Source organism: Pyrus communis, chromosome 4 (genome assembly GCF_041283825.1).
Source record: "Pyrus communis isolate YQ-2024b chromosome 4, ASM4128382v1, whole genome shotgun sequence".
NCBI lineage: Eukaryota > Viridiplantae > Streptophyta > Magnoliopsida > Rosales > Rosaceae > Pyrus > Pyrus communis.
In genome coordinates, this window is record NC_142568.1 from 4,878,160 (window position 1) to 4,894,940 (window position 16,781).

The 16,781-nt window shown below is 36.8% G+C and overlaps 1 protein-coding gene across 1 annotated transcript; it reads right to left on the reverse strand.

The window, feature by feature from the left end:
• Positions 1-1,331: 1,331 nt before the first annotated feature.
• On the reverse strand, positions 1,332-14,697 carry LOC137723293 (uncharacterized). Its single transcript, XM_068462447.2, has 2 exons — positions 14,523-14,697; positions 1,332-1,984 (listed from the first exon to the last, which is right to left on the reverse strand). Exons 1-2 carry the CDS (start codon positions 14,695-14,697, stop codon positions 1,332-1,334), a joined length of 828 nt encoding a protein of 275 aa, XP_068318548.2.
• Between the last annotated feature and the right edge of the window lie 2,084 nt (positions 14,698-16,781).

Here is a 16,781-nt window from a genome sequence, read left to right on the forward strand (position 1 = left end):
CGTTATCAAGTCAGATTAACTTAATGGGGTAATCTAGGAACTGTGCTCACAACTTAATTATCTGAGCAAGAAGTCTCACAAAAGCTACATTCCTAGTAGATAAGAGACAGAAATGTGACCATCGGGTAGATGCATCAACCAAACCCATAAAATATCAGAATGGTCCACAAGATGGTTGAATAGGCCCACAAATATCCCGTTGAATTCTTTGTAGAAATGATGGGGATTCAACATCAACCTTTAGTTGTGATGGTCTAATTATCAACTTCCCTTGAGAACAAGCCTTGCAAGGGTTATCTCAATAATTGATGTCCATTAAAGTTGGTAATGATTCTACGCATCATGGTAGATCCTGGGTAACCCAAACGGTCATGCCAAAGCATATAAACTTTTGAATCAATGAACTTCTGGTTCATGATAGTATGTGAATCAACTATCTTTATGTATGTATAATACAATCCACTCGTCAAACCATGCAATTTCTCTAATATACTCCTCTGGGTATCATTGGAGGTAATGCATAAATACTCCACATTTTCTGCACTTTTTGTTTCAATGTGGAATCCATTTAAATGTTTGTCTTTGAAACTCAACAAATTTCGAGTAGATCGAGTAATGTACAACGCATTTTGTATGGATAATATTGTTTCATTTGGTAACATAATTTGGGCTTTCCTTGAACCTTCAATTACATCTGATTGGCCTGATATTGTTGTTACCCTTACTCTTGTAACCATCAATCTTATGAAATACTTTCGATCTCGAAGTATTGTATGTGTGGTTGTGCTGTTTGCAAGACAAATATCTTCACCATTTCTCATGTTTTGAGAATGACCATAGTTTTTATCCATGCTTTTTGAGTAAAGGCGATCACAGTTAAAAGCAATTTATATTAAGAAATTTAAATGCCACTTTTATTGAATTTGAAATGCTATTTTTAAACTACAAGTTCAATACATCAAACATATATGATTCAGTCGAATCGGTACAGGTCATTCCCCCTTTTCCACAATGAAGTCTGAGACATCTAGATAGGTTATGTTCAACTGCTCTGATAAGTCGCACACTAGACCAAGTATATCGATTAGTTTAGCTTGGTCGAGAAAATTGGTCTCAACACCCTTCTCCTTAATGGAGGCTTGATATAGATCCACTAGATGTTTTAGGGTACGACAAAGACGCGCCCAGTGCCCATTGCAACCACACCTATGACAGGCTCATTCACACCTATGGTAAGCTCATTCAGAGTTCTTGGGAGCATTATTCATATGAGCTTTGCCTTTGTGGCGATTTACATTTTTAAAGCTCGGGCCTGAATTATGCCTTGGAACCTAGTTGTGAAACTGGACAACATCATTCTTGCTTTTCCCGTTCCACCGTCCTCGCCTGTGGCCACGTCCTCGTTTATGATTATTGCCACCATAGGGTGTGGCATTCACTTCGAGGGAAGCATGATTTACTTCTGGGAATGGTGCAGATCGAGTAGGTCGGGACTGATGATTTTTCATCAGGAGCTCATTGTTTTGTTTAGCTACCAGGAGCATAGATATCAGCTGGTTGTATTTAGTGAAACCTCGCTCTCTATACTGCTGCTGTAGGAGCACGTTTGAGGCATGAAATGTGTAGAAAGTATTTTTTAGCATATCTTTCTCAGTGATGGTTTCCCCACAGAGTTTCATTTGTGAGCTAATTTTGAACATCGCAGAATTGTACTCAGCTACTGACTTGAAATCCTGGATCCTTAGGTGAGTCCACTCAAAACGAGCTCTTGGAAGAATCATCGTTTTCTGGTGATTGTATCTCTTTCTCAATGCTTTCCAGAAAGCTAACGGATCTTCAACCATTAGGTACTTGCTCTTTAGTCCTTCATCAAGGTAGCGATGGATAAAGATCATGGCCTTCACCCGATCTTGAGAAGATGCAATGTTCTCCTCCTTGATTGTTTCTCCAAGATTCCCTGCCTCCAAATGGATCTTGGTATCCACTACCCAGGTAAGGTTCTTCCCAGTAATGTCCAGGGCAACAAAATCAAGCTTTGCCAAGTTCACCATTTTCTTTTCTGAAAGAAAACTGAGATGTGTAAAAACTTGCAATAATATGTATTCTGAAGGTATGTAGTGTTAGAACTTTTGGTTCTTACAAATATTTCATTTTGATCTTCAGCCCAAAATGATAAGCACTCGAAACTTCTGGCTCAAGATTTACATGATCAATGAGGAGGGCAATTGTACCGCACCATTCTCATAACATATGATAGGAGATTATTCCGCACCACTCAAGTAGCAGGAAAATTTAAATACGCAGAGTACGGTGGGCGATTATACTGCACCACCTAAAATTGCAATAAAATTAAACAGTAGGTAAATTTAAATATGCAGGGTAGGATGAGCGATTATACAGCTCCACCTAAAATTTGCAGTAAAATTAGATCTGCAGTCCAAGATAGGCGATGATACCGCACCATCTTAGATTGTAGTAAGATTAAATTTGAAGTTCAAGATGGGTGATTGTACCACACCATCTTGGATTGCAGTAAAATTAACATAAATAAACACTAGGTTAGTAGTCAGGAGCTACACCAAACAAGAAATCAAAGATATAAGTAACTGTTAGGTTGAGAACTAGAAGCAGGCATGGTGCAAACGGTTCTTCGCGAGGGTATATCCAGCAAGTGAGGCAGATGAAGAATAAGAACAATAAAATCCTTAGAGGAAACATTTTTTTTTCTTTCGGCGAAGAGAAATGAGAAATGGTTATAGAGTCGTGTTGATAAAGTGTTATAACTAGGCAAAAGTTAGAGAGATAACCTTTACTAGTGACTAGAGTGAAGCAAGTATAAAATATCACACTGTAGCTATAACACAAGGGGATGACAAATAAAAGAGGGAGGGATAGATACTGATGCTTGTAAGCTTTTCTTCTTTTTAGTGTATTTTGATAGTACACGGAGCGCTCTATTTATATAGCAACTCCAAACAAAAGTAATAATTACACCTTGAAATTTACAGCACACACCTTTTGAAAATACAATCCTCATTCATTTCCCAAGTCCAAATTATTGTGTGGACATTAATCCACTAATAATTTCAACATTACTGTGTTGGCATTCATTAGCCCACAAATATTTTCAACAATATTAATATAATTATTATAGATTAGTACGTAATAAATACATATAGAAAAGTATGTGGTTCCACTATAACATAGGTCTAGAATTTGAGTCTTTAACCCCTAATTAACGAAATTGAAACTTTTGAGAGCACAAATATGATATACACGATTCATTTAACAATTTCATTACCATATGAGTTAGCGACATACTTTTAAACTCGTTATGAAGACTTGTTGTAAGATGAAAGTTGGTCATTATAAGAAATTATTTTCTTGTAAATGGTACGCTACGAATTGTAAACAAGCTGAAAAGGACATTTTCTCTCTTGGTATACTACGGGCAGATTCATCGGCTCTAAGACACAAAAATATGCAAATGTCTATCTTTGGAAGTGGCTCCACAAAGTCAATAGGAAATAGGAGAAGAGGACCCAGCTCTCCCTCAATTTGCTTTCACACTTTAACTTCTGTTCGAGGGGAACCGGATCCCTTCTGAACCCAAAGGAATTGAGCCTACTGATCAAATGATCCGGGTTATTGAAATTTAATTAAACAGCTACAATTATTATAACTTTTAGAGAATCCCTCTGTTTGTAGCCGTTGAATCAAATTTCAATGGTCTGGATCATTTGATGAGTAGGCTCAATTCCTGTTCGAGGAAGGTGAGTTTTTTTCTTATAACTTTTAGTTTAATTTTTGTTAAACATGAGATTATCCAAACACTTGGATTATCTAAGATCTAAATGGCCCCAACTTATTTGATCTTCTCGTTATTGCTTTTTAGGGTTTTGGAGTTGAGTTGTCCCTTCACTGGATTTGGATTGTGATGGATCCACTTGTCATCTTTACTTCTCATTCTCCCTACCCTGAATTTAAGGGTTTCTTAAATTATTAAACTAATTATTGCTCTTAATGCTCTAGACATTCATTAGTGCTTTGATTACATATTAGATGATGCATTTTTATTGTACTCAGCTCAACTAATTAATGAAGGAGTGCTTCGATTTCCATCGATCCAAATATTTGGTAGTTTCCACGTTTCAATGTTTCATAATTTTAGTAGAGGCCTACTATAAACCTGTATTGAGATTTAGAGTTTCACATCCAGTAATACGTCAAAAAATAAAAAATAAAAAAAATAAATTGAAGTCAAACATCACGTGGAGCCTCCAAGCAAGCGATTTCATGTTTCATTGTAAAAAATTGTGCCTTTCATGGATACGGTCTCGTTTAGAGTGGAAGTGGAATTTAGAACTTTTTTTTTTTTTTTTTTTTTTTTTAACAAACGATATTATCTACACTAAGGGAATGAAGGTAGACTTAACCTGACAATGCGCTAGCAATAATGTGGTTCAAATTCGCCTTTTGGCGAGAATCAAGACTGCAATCTCTCATTTACAAGTGAAGAGGAATACCATTAGGCTGTAACGTTAAGTAAAGACGATTTGAGAACTTAAAGAAAAAGAATTTTAGGATGTAGGTTATTTAATGTTAGAAATACCTTGGGGATGTATTCAAAATTTGTTCTTTTTTTTCTCAAAAAAACCGTTTTAGCACCTACCTTGCACTTCAGTATTATGGTATACAAATACTTTAATAGGAAAATATGTATTGGGGTGTATTGTACAATTTCAATCAAGAATAGCCCATTGTTGATTCAGCTTATCGGAAAAATTGGGCGAAGTGTGGAACAATTCACGTCGGAACAAGGGTGTTTTACACACCCCCTTTGCCTTCTTGCTACACCTGTTACGTTTGGTGACTTTTCTTGCAGGTGGCTATGGTGGCTTTGGCTCTTGGTGGATTGATTCTGTGCAAGACTCTCAAATCTGGGCTTTGATTCGGGTGCATTTTTCTGTTTGATGCAATGTCTTTCTTTGTGGAGGTAACGGCGGTTGTGGCGGTGGTGACAGGTTTTTAGCTTCGGGATTTGAGGGTTTTACTATTTATTGCTTCTGTTGTAGCCTACGAGCCTAAATCAGTGTGGGCCTCTTTTTGTAGTTAGAGTTGTAGCTCTCCTTGTTTGGGCTTGTCCTCTATCTTATGTTTGCTTTGTTATGTATGGCTTTGTGCTCTGTTTGGGTTTAGACCTTTCTAGCACAAATTATATCTTCCTTTCATTAATGAAGCTTCATTTTCAACCCAAAAAAAAAAAGACAGTCCTAAACAAAAATGGAGTTGTTATTCACGCTACCCAATCATCATTCAACACTCCTTTTTATACATTTGTTTGGCGTTTTAGCTCAAATGGTCATGAGATTAACATAACTCCCCACTTTGGTCCCTAACATTTGAAATCGATAGAAGTGGTCCTTGAGTTTGTCCACAGTTAATCATTTTCGTCTTACCGTGAAAAATCTTTATTAAATAAGGACCAAAATGACAAAAATACCTTTGTGACGACCCGTCCCAAATTATTATATATATGTTCTCCCCTAGTGTGTAAAGTGACAATATTGCCCTTGTTGGCTTAGCGACGTGGATGTACATATGCAGTTCTAAATTAATTTTCTTGCTATCGTAATTAAATTGTACACGATGTCACGAGTGCGTTGACGCAAGTTAGGGCCGAATCGGAGTCGTAATAAGGAAGTTACGAATGTATAGAGTGTAAACAGACCAAAATAAGAAACCAATCATCATAATTCCTATTTCCTTAGACACAATTAGGTATTTGGGCTATTATCTCATCTGGACCAATCAAAATCAGTCATTTCTCTCCCTCTCTCACAGCAGCCCAATCAAGGCTTAACATTTTCTTCTTTTGCCCAATCAGGAGGACACACACACACATACATACACATACACATACACACTCTCTCCCCTCTTCTCGAGCTTTCTCTTTCCTTCTTCTCTCTGTACCATGACACCCACGTACACCATCATCATCAAACTCTCACGGATCAAGTCTTTGGAAACCACCATCATTCCCTTGTCAACCTCACGACCTCAGCCATACCCTTAGCTCGTCGAAAGAATGACAGGAATGTGAGAAACCAGAAGCTCCGGCGAGGAGTCAAGTTTGCTCTGACGGGATCCCGACGTGGTTTCGAGATTTTAAGGCTTGGAAAGGTATTCACCCAACTTTCCTAACCCTTTGATGTAGTTTTGGAGTGAAGTGGACATTGGTATACGCGAGTTTGGAAGGTTGTAGAGTTGGCCAAAAGTATCGAGGGAATTTCCTACCGTTTTTCATTAGATTTTGAACTTCTATTAGGTACAAATGTGTTCTACTCTTTAGGACCTTCAAATCCATATAAATTTCGTGGATTTTGGTTGAGAAATGACAAAGTTATAAGCTTTAGAAAATCTTCTAGAAACTGGTGAGTGTAGATGGAGGAGATTGGTGGAGTGACCAGAGAAGAAAGGGAATATTCTGTTAACTTTAACAGAATATTCTAACAGAGTCAGGTACCGTCAGTTACATTTAACGAAATATTCCATCAAACTGACAAAATATTCCTAACAGCGTTAGTCGCACGGACGGCACGTGCCTGCGCATGTGGCCATGCCTTGGCCGGCCCGTGAAGGCACTTCCGGTGTCTAAAATTTTTTCTAAAATTATGTGAGTGTTCATATTGTCGAGTAGATCACGTTGATATATTTAAACACCCCATTTGAGCAACGTATGAGGAATTAATCCTAGACTTCGTTTATGTGCTATCGAATTAACATTAAAATAGTTGTATCGCATATATGTGAAACGTTCCCCGAGGACGAGCGTGGACAAGCGAGGCTAGGGGGATACGATCATGCTACTTATCAGTGAGTGGGCATTTGTCTTCTATATATATATATATATATAGGCCTTGTATGCCTTGTATGCCTAGGCATTTTTTGGAAATCATAAAGCATATATATATGCTTTATGATTTCCAAAAAACGTTTTTAAATGAATTTATGCCTTGTATGCCATGTCCATACCATTTATTACCATATTGTTGCATTAATATGAATTATGAATTATACTATTTGATGTTGCGGAGGCTCAGGTAAGTTAGCATGTGATTGGTCTTGTTGCATTGCATATTGCTATGCATTTATGCATTTAGAGCTTATTATGCTGCACCCCGGTGTTAGTGTTCCTGCTCGAGGCCAGGACATAACTTTCACGTGATTGTTCGCCTCTTGCACCGCACGCTCACCTTGGATCCAAGTTTTGGTGCTAGTTTGTTGTACAGACCACAATAGGTGGTTCCGACTCGTAGGTGACCCGCGATCTATCACACAGCTTTCACGTGATCGTAGCACTTGAGCGTACTTATTTACACCCAGCCTGTCGTACAGGTCACATTAGGTGACTCTGAATCGTGTGCAGACATATGTTGATGAGCTATAGGTCTAATCGTATAGGTCACGTTAGGTGACTTCGACTGGCATGCTAATTTATATCAACTTTTTGCCTAGCTTACATATTTTAGTGCTGAACGTTATGACATGGCATAATTCTGTTTTCATTGCTTTTGAACATTGTTTTTATATACGCACATATTAATATTTTTTGGAAACTATACGGGTTTTACGGAGATGGGTTATTATGTTCATAGAGATAAATGTGTTTTTCTAAAGCCTTTTTTTTTTGCCCACTCACCCTTCTGTTTTGCGCCCTTCCCCTGCTCATCTTTGGTGGCTCACGAGGACTACACGGTGGTTCTGATGATTCCATAAATAAAAGTAGTGATCTTCTCCCTATTTGTACAATTAGTACTTAGTTAGTTCGATTGCACCTTCATTTTACCTATGCATTGATATGCGTATATCTTATATTTGATCACTTTCACACACTTACAGAGTATCTCTAGTTAAATAAATTTAGTTTTGGTTTTTAATTATTCACATTTCTTTTATTAGTATCACTTCTGTTGTGCACTTGGCTACGTCACTCTCACGTGACAGCCAGCACGTCTCGACTCCGGTCGGGGTGTGTCAACCCTCAATTTAATAAACAATGAGCCAAAATGACTTGACAAAAATTGCGAGTATTTTTGCCAATTTTTCTTCATTTAACGAAGATTTTTCCCGTAATAACTAAAATGATTGACGAGGACAAACTCAGGGACTAGTTCTATCGATTTTAAATCTCAATGACCAAAAAGTGAAGAACTATGGCAATCTCATGATCATTTTAAGCTAAAGACCCTATATTTTTTCCTTTATGTTACAAATTTGTATTGTAAGGTGACATTTTGGGGTACAATCAACAACTCTGTATGTAAAATGGAGAATTAGTTGTCGTTTAACTTTCTGAACTACCATACTTAATACTACGGTTTAGTGGTATTTCTCTTTACTTGTAAGTGAGTGTCAAAAAGATCTTAGTTTGAATTTAACTGTTGACGGTATGCAAATAATAGGTACATTCAATTTGGTCGTCTGAATTATAAAAATCAGTCCTAAAACATAATATATATATATATATATATATATATATTCATAACAATAATAATACAATTTTCGTATCAAGATAAAGTTTGGTCGTATGGAGTTTTGTTGCTCTACACAGCGTTTTCGGACTAATAGGTTTTAGTAACTCAACCTTGACTCAAATGTTGTAGTACTTTCTATTAACTGGAACAGTAATATTTCAATATAATACCAATTGAAACAACTCCCAGAGTACTTATGCTACTCTTATGATTTCAACACTGACTGACTAACAAATTGGCCTAACAAATTTAGTTAAGCAACAACCAATATAAAATGTACATTTGTACAGTCGATGAGTTGCCACATGGCAATGTCCTATTACATCAATTTGAGATTGCTTGATCTGTTCAATTGCACTGTTCTAAAAATCCCCGCCTAACACCACATAGGCCCCGCCTAGGTGATAGGCATCTGACCACCGCCCCGATTAATGCCTAGGCGTTTGAAAATTAAGAAAGGATGCCTAGACCTGCTAAGGCGCTCGCCTCGACACCCGCCTAGCTTGCCCAAACTTGCCTAGGCACCCGCCTACGTCGCGACTTAAACAGAAAATAGGCAACTTTCATTTTTCATTTTTTTTTTTAATAAATTGTAAGAAACTTGTTGCATACTTAAATGAACACACATTATATCCTTGTTTCCCATGTTTTCATTATGTTCCAACACTTCATAATATAGATGTCATTCTATTTTGTAGTTTATGATGAAATTATACATATTTAAAGTATATGCAAACACTTATTCACACGAAATATAATAGATTTACTTAAATCCGCCTAGTTTGTTTAGGCGCCTACCTAGCCCCTGCCTAGGAGCCTAGGAGTCAGGCCCCAACCCATCGCCCGACTAGCGTCTAGCGTCTTTTAGAACCTTGTTCAATTGCGACCTTGTAATGCAATCGCATTTCCTGTCCAATTGTAGTTTTTGTTTTTGTATTCCTAATTTATATGTTAGGTAAGTTTTGTTGGGGGCGTAAAAAAGGAAAGAGAGGGATGGGGTTTCTCTCGCTGTTGGCATAGCGGGCCCCCAGCGGAAGGCCCACATGGCAGGCTATTAGTTTAGTGATAGAGCGTACCCCTAATAATTGCGTCATTGTGTTTGAGCTGTGAGAGCTCTCAGCTAATTATTTTGATGAAATTTAATGTTGTATCATAAAACTAGTTGACAATATGAAAAAGTACCTCATCACGTTATAAGCAGATGCAATAATTGGTGAGCTTTTGATAAAGAATATTTCTTCACATTATCACACATTCAACATTCTCTTTTGATACAAACAACCTAACTTAAGGATTTCTCCTTCAAATCATGCCCATCAAAGTCTTTAATTATGAGATATGTAATTAAACTATGAGTTTGATTAAACAAAGAAGGAATCACAGGCACCAAACCCTAAGTGAGCCGTGAAGAATCAGCATTATGAGAAAACAATTCTTAAGATATAGTTGTTTGATTTCAAATTAATATTAAAATACTCGATCATAATTAAGAGTTTTGACAAAGATGATGACCAAAAAATTCAAAATGCTGTCAGCATTAACGGCATAAGAAGAAGCTATCCAAACATAATAAAAAATTGGGTTTTGGATTATTTTATTGGAATTGAGAATTTTTCGAATTTATGTGTTCGGAGCCAACGCACACAACAATCTAGACGGCTCAATTAAATCATGCGATTCTTATTAGTTCATTTCACTAAGCTACTTCACATAGAACCAAACCCTTAAACGGCTCATATATCTTTTTTAAACAATTCACATTTTTGAGTTTGTCAGCTCTAGATATAAAGATCCGGCGAGGATCACAACTCATGTTATTGCAACTTGACGAGGAAAAAGTCAGAATTTCGAGGTTAATTAACTGGAAGTCAAAAGATTACAACCCATCATAATCATGCCTATCCACGCATTATGCAGAAAGAGATTTGGATTATTAGTGATATAATAAAATGGAAATAAAGCACGTTTTGGCTCGTAGATAATAATTAAGGCAGTTGTGAGGGAATGCGGCAGCCTGACATATTCGATTTTGTTTGCAACTTGCATTTTTTTCAAGGGATCAATTCACATTTTTTTTTTTTTTTTTTTTACATATTTTTTGTTAATTTATGTCTATTGATTTTTTTCAATTCATCCAATTCAACGATCAAAAATTAAAAAGATGTATAAGAAGTAAAAATAAGTGTGGATATCATACCTCTTTTTTTTTTTTTTTTTTCCAAGCTTTTTTTCCAATTGATATTATTACTTTGCAACGATGTCAAAATCCCAATGGGTCAATTGAATTTTGTACATAAAATAGAAAAAATAATAAAATCTTCAATGACCAATTCTTCGATTCATCCAACACTATGCATAGAACTCTAAAAACAATCACATAAGACTCGTTGTACAACAGTAGGCCTCACACCTAACTACTTCTTGTTATTATTATTATTATTATTATTATTTTAACAAATGATAATATTTATACGAAGGGTCTGGAAGAGTGGGCTAAACCTTATAATGAGTCTGCCATAATAATGTAGTTCAACTTCATCTTTGTCAAGAATCGAACCTAAAGTCTATCACTTAAAAATGAAGAAAAATATTATTAGACCGTAGTATTAAGTAACTATAACTATTTGTTATTAAGCATAGCAGAATGCGCCTAAGCTAAGATTAAAATCAATATCAAGAATGGTCTATTTTTGGGGTTGGCATTAGCTAGGTCAAATTTTGGAAAAGAGAGAGGGGCTAAGATTTGGTACATTTGGAAACTAATAAAAAAATACTACTTATATGATTTGTACCGTATTTATTGATCATATTATTGGCCCCTATTTTATGTACTTACATGTATAAGACCCATCCATATTATAAAAGTAATCAGTAATTTAACCGGCAAACGTGGTCAAAATTGCAACACTCGTGTACGATGGAAGAACTTCATGGAGCCATTTTTTTTTTGTCGAAAAAAAAAAAGAAAAAAGAAAAAAAAAAAAAAAAGAATAAGAGCGTCAAGTAAATTGTTGACTTTGTAAATTCGTAGGAATCAAGTAAATTGCCCACGGCCTTTTATCTTTTAGGCCAATCCTCGTTGGGTTGGTTTCTGGTGGACGTTTGATTTAAGGAGTATGATCCCCTCTTCTCCTATTTTCATTCCCTTTCCTTCTTTCATCTTACATTTTATTTTTTGTCTTATTGTCTTTATAAAAAAATATATATATAAAATGTTGTGTGACTTAATTATAACCGTTCAAGTACGAAAGAAAGAAATGAGAAAGAGATTAGAAAAGAAAATAATCATCCTCCATTTTATGGATCAGATCATGCATGACCTAAATGTGCCGGCTAAACACTAATTAATTACGAAATGACGTTGAAAGTTTTTGTTGAGTTAAATAATAATAAGAGTGTATACACATAACCTCCATTCTCAGTGTGAACAAATAAATCAATATCAAATTTAAGCCATTCAAAGAGCTAATTAAAAAGGTATAGAATAGGTATTAACTTTGATAAAATATTGAATGTTGCTCGTGCCGCGCCTCGGGGAATAGCAGCCGTTGGAGTACGTAGGAAAAGTCTTTCTTTGCTTCATCGATCCTCATAGGACCTACAAGACTAAAACAAACTAGTAGTGGAAACAATAGCTGTAATTCCAAACAATGCATGACCATTACAACCTACCTACATTAGTGATCACAAGCTTCTATTAAGGGTTAAATATATTACAAAGTGAACCATATGAAACAGGTGTCAAAATGTGTCTGTGTGTCTCCAGATCCCTAACCTTACACTACTACGTTTAACATTTAGCACGACGAACAGAAATTGGTCGCGCAAAGCTTAATAGCGTCACAAAACGTATGCGTGATGAAAACTTCGTCGTGCAGAATCTATCACGCAAAGATTGTGAAGAAAGATTTTGTGCAATGAACAAAAGAGTTGGTCGTGGAAAATAAGGCGTGATGGTTCCTCATTTGTCGCACCAAATTTTTAGGAACGAATATGTTCATCGCACAAAATGCCAGGATACAAACTTGGGACGACTAATATTTGTCTTTAAAAACTCTGTGTGACGACATGTTGTTCTTGTGCAACAAAAGTGAGTTATTGCAAAAAAGTATGCATGATGAAGCTATTCGTCGAGCAAAAAAAAAATTATATTTTTTGTATTGGTTTTAATTTTGTAATAAAATAATAAAATAAAATTGAAATAAAAAAATATAATGAAGAGAAAAATAATTTATTTAAAATAAAAATAAAATGTATGTAAAAGGAATAAATTTTAAAAGTAAGGGACTAAACAACTAAGAAAAAAAGGTGGAATAATCTACGGGGTCGTCGTTCGCATGCGGTTGGAAAGATTGGGGCAAGAAGGGATCGAGCTTGAGGACAGGCTCAGAGGTTAAAGGGGCAAAGTTCTGGGCATGCTCGGGGTTGGAGGGGCTCGATCATCGACGGGGGATGAATGCCGGACTGACTGAGTCCAAGGGTCAGCCACCTCTGCTATCAAAGTTGTCACGTCGCCCTTCGACTTTGAGATGAAGAGGCTCTAGGTTCCCTCCGCCAGGCATTTCCCATCCCCTTACAATACATCATCAGCCTCCACCTAAGAGTCTGATCCAAGGTGTCTATAAGGGCCTGAAACCCCACATCCTCGGGGGGATCCACAGACTCGAGCGGAGTCTCGGGAGGAAACTAGGAGGCGGACTCCTGAAGAACCAATTGCCTCTTCTCCATCATCGTTGCTTATGTAATATAACATGAAGTATTAATAATAACATTCAAATAATGACCATGATACTTGAATGCGTAAGATAGTAATTGCAATTGAAGAATACTTATATGAAGGGATTTGGCCAACTCATTCCGAGTTGAACATAAATGTCTGCAAAGACATTAATCTCTGAGAATTTTGAACCCCACTGAATAAAGAAAGATAAGAAGAATGTTAGTACGAAAAAAAATTAATATTACTGACATATTAAAAATTGAACATGAAAAGCTTTATTATTACCTACCGCCGCATCTTCATCCTATATGAGAAGGGTTTCGAACCCAAATGGTGGAGAAGAGTCTTCTTCTCCCGATTGATCTTGTTGGTTTTCACATTCTTCTGTTAAGCAAAAAATAAATGTATAATGAAATATAAAAAAGCAACAAACATTAGTAAGAAACGTATAATACTTTTAGACTTAATATAAAAAAAGGTACCATATAGTCAGGCTCCTAAAAATGATTGCAGAGCTACACCCAATTTTCTTCCTGGTCCTCAAACTCCTTCGGGCAACCATCCTCAAGAGCGACATGCAGATCATCAAATGTTTGAAAATATTGGTGCAAGTCACTCTTCCACTACTTGTATCATTCAGTGAAGAGCCTGTTGACGTGTCATCGAAATTGTAGTTCGTCTACAATGTAACAAATTAATTACATACATTAAGTAATATAAATATATAAAATTTAAAGGAAAAGGAATAAAAAGGCATGATACTTATTGACAAATAAGTGCGCATCTTCGTCCTCACCTCATCTAGCATTGCCTTCCAGGACATCCAGCGCATAGGGCAATAGGTCCGAACAACGCGACCAATATCATGGGCCAATGCGCTATGCTGCTTTGGCGTTGGTGCAACCTGACGCTAATCGTTGTATTTGATTGTGACATGTCTGTTGGTCACTCGGGTGACCTTCGCCGTCTTCAACTAGTGACTTAGCCCCCGAGTATTTTTCTTTGCTTAAAAAAAAAAAAGAAAAAAAAAGTCAAATAAACACTATAACTTATGCCAAAATTTCGGCAAAATCTCCCCTAAAGTTACAACAATACCCAAACCCTGGACATTGTAATAAATAATATATGATATCCAACGATAATCATAACAGGTGAATAAGTCACATTTGGACCTAACGCACAGTTGCAGTATGTAAAAATTTTGATTGCACTTAATATATGAATAACTAAATTCACAAGGCAATAAGGGAGTTATTTAACTTTACCTTGTTGTGACCCTGAGGCATCAGTAGTGGATGCCGATGTCGTGTTGGGCATGCGGGGGTGGCGGTGACCACGCCTAACGCTAACAGGTAGTGCCACTGAAGAAGCTGATGACGTCGGGACCCGGGAGACCCGGGGACCAACCAGATCAATCAGATTAACCGACCTAGGGTCCATTTCTGCTAGAGCAGTGGTGGCTGAAGTAAGAGGCTAGGGAATCGAACGGAGTGCAGTCGTCACCGCCTTACGAGTTCTAATAAGCTGCGACATTTGGATAATTAGAAAAAAAATTCAATGCATATATATGTTGTGATATGGCAGCAACAACCTTCAGAAATTGAATCCAATTCACAAATGATATGGTTTCGGGGCTGCTCAAATTACCAATGCACTGAAGGTCTTTTTTCTTTCAAAAATATAAAGTCGATTAGCTTGAAGGAAAAACTCTCTGCTGCAATATAAGTGCACTTAGTATCTTAGTGTTGCCACAAATGCAAACTACTATATGTTATATATAACTTCAAACAGTGCATATACTCGTTTAGATGGACAACATAGATATGAAATACCTATGTACCACCCCGAAGAACGTACAGAGATGACACCGAAATCCCCATAACCGAAACCTAATCCTTCAACCATAAGCTACACACCATAACTGTGCATTCTTAAACTGTCCAAATAATGGGACAATTTAAGAATCAATTGGACCGCAGTCATGCTTTCGCATCCACGCGCGAAATCCATCTAATCCTCGAACAAGAAACTAAGTTTTACTATAAAAAAAAAAAAAACAAATACGAAGTTAAATACAATTAACTCCATACATCACAACACATATTTTTACATCACATACAAATTAACAACATAATAGAAATATAATTTCACAACACAATATAAACATAACAACATAATTTATGTGGATGCAAATTTCTTCCTTCTTCTTCTTGGACAAAATTGCACCTACAAAACAAATAACACCTTAGGTCAAGGCCAAGAGCCTCACAGTCCCAAGATGATTTGGGTGGGGGGGTTTGATCGAAGATCCTCCGATGCCAAAGTTAGAATTTTGAGGGAAAAATGTTTGGAGAATTTAGAGAATTTAGCAAGAGAATTGGAATTTAGTTTTGGAGAAAATGAGGATGTTTATATAGGGGTATGGCTGACTCCTTTGGGAGGAGTTGAACCGGCCACTTGGATGGTTTTTTGGGTGAGATTCATGATTTGTAGCTAATTAATAAATTAAATGAATAATAAATCAATTAATATAATTTGAAAGGAAAGATTTAGGGGTTACCTTGTGGAGAATATTTGATGATGATGGATGAAATAGGTTTTGATTAAATACCTATTTTGGGCACTTTTGACTTGATTGAGGGATGGTTGTCCACTACTCGCACGTAGGAGTTCCTGTGTTCCTCAAGGGGATTTTTGTCCTTTTTACCCTAGAATCCACGTGTCACCTCCATATTCTTCTTGATTATATTTGGCTCCACAAATGCCCCCACACATGTTGGGCTACTCATAGGAAATAGCAGCAGGTGTAGAGATCTTCTTGCTTTAGGAAACATAAGATTGTTTTTCTATTTTGATGTAGATTTCCCCTTTAATAGGAAATTAGATCCTTCTAGGAAAGGGAAATAAATTTCTCTCAAAGCCTATTTAAGTCCACCTTAAGTGAATTATTAAATCAACTTTGGAAAGAGATTTATTCTACCCTACAAGAGAGAGAGAGAGAGAGAGAGAGAGAGAGAGAGAGAGAGAAAGAAAGCTTAGAGGATTTTTGTTCCCAATCCTTTAGCAGTCTTCTCCATCTTGCCCGTGCAAATGATCATCTTTCGTTGCTTGCTTCGTCTTCTCATTGCTTCGAGGTAAGAAAAAATTGAATTTCATTGTCTTATTAATTCCTTGCGAGCTTCAGGGCTTGAAATTGGATCGATGAGGGTCATGGAAGTGTGAGAAAACTCAGGAGAGGTCACAACATAAAGGCTGTCGTGGGTGGCCTGGGCTTGGTGCTGGCCAGGTTGGGCTGTGAAGCCTACGACTGAGAGAAGATAGGCCAAGCCGTGTGCCCTGGTATGGGTGCTGGGCTCCTGTAGCTTGGGCCTTTTTTTTTTTTTTTTTTTTGAAAGGCTAGGCCCAGGCCAGTGATGAGAGAGAAATGGGCTAAGTGCTTTATTAGGCTATTGGGGCCGAGAGCTGCTTTTGCTTTTCCTTTTTTTTTTTGTTTTTTTTTTTTGTTTTTTTGTTTTTTTTTCCAA

Bases quoted from the DNA above. Each gene is read 5' to 3' on its own strand.
- LOC137723293 (XM_068462447.2), bottom strand. From the start codon at position 14,697: ATGGACCCTAGGTCGGTTAATCTGATTGATCTGGTTGGTCCCCGGGTC. The intron at 1,985-14,522 runs GTAAAGTTAAAT...TTACCTGGGTAG, and splicing joins TGCCTCAGGGTCACAACAAG to TGGATACCAAGATCCATTTG.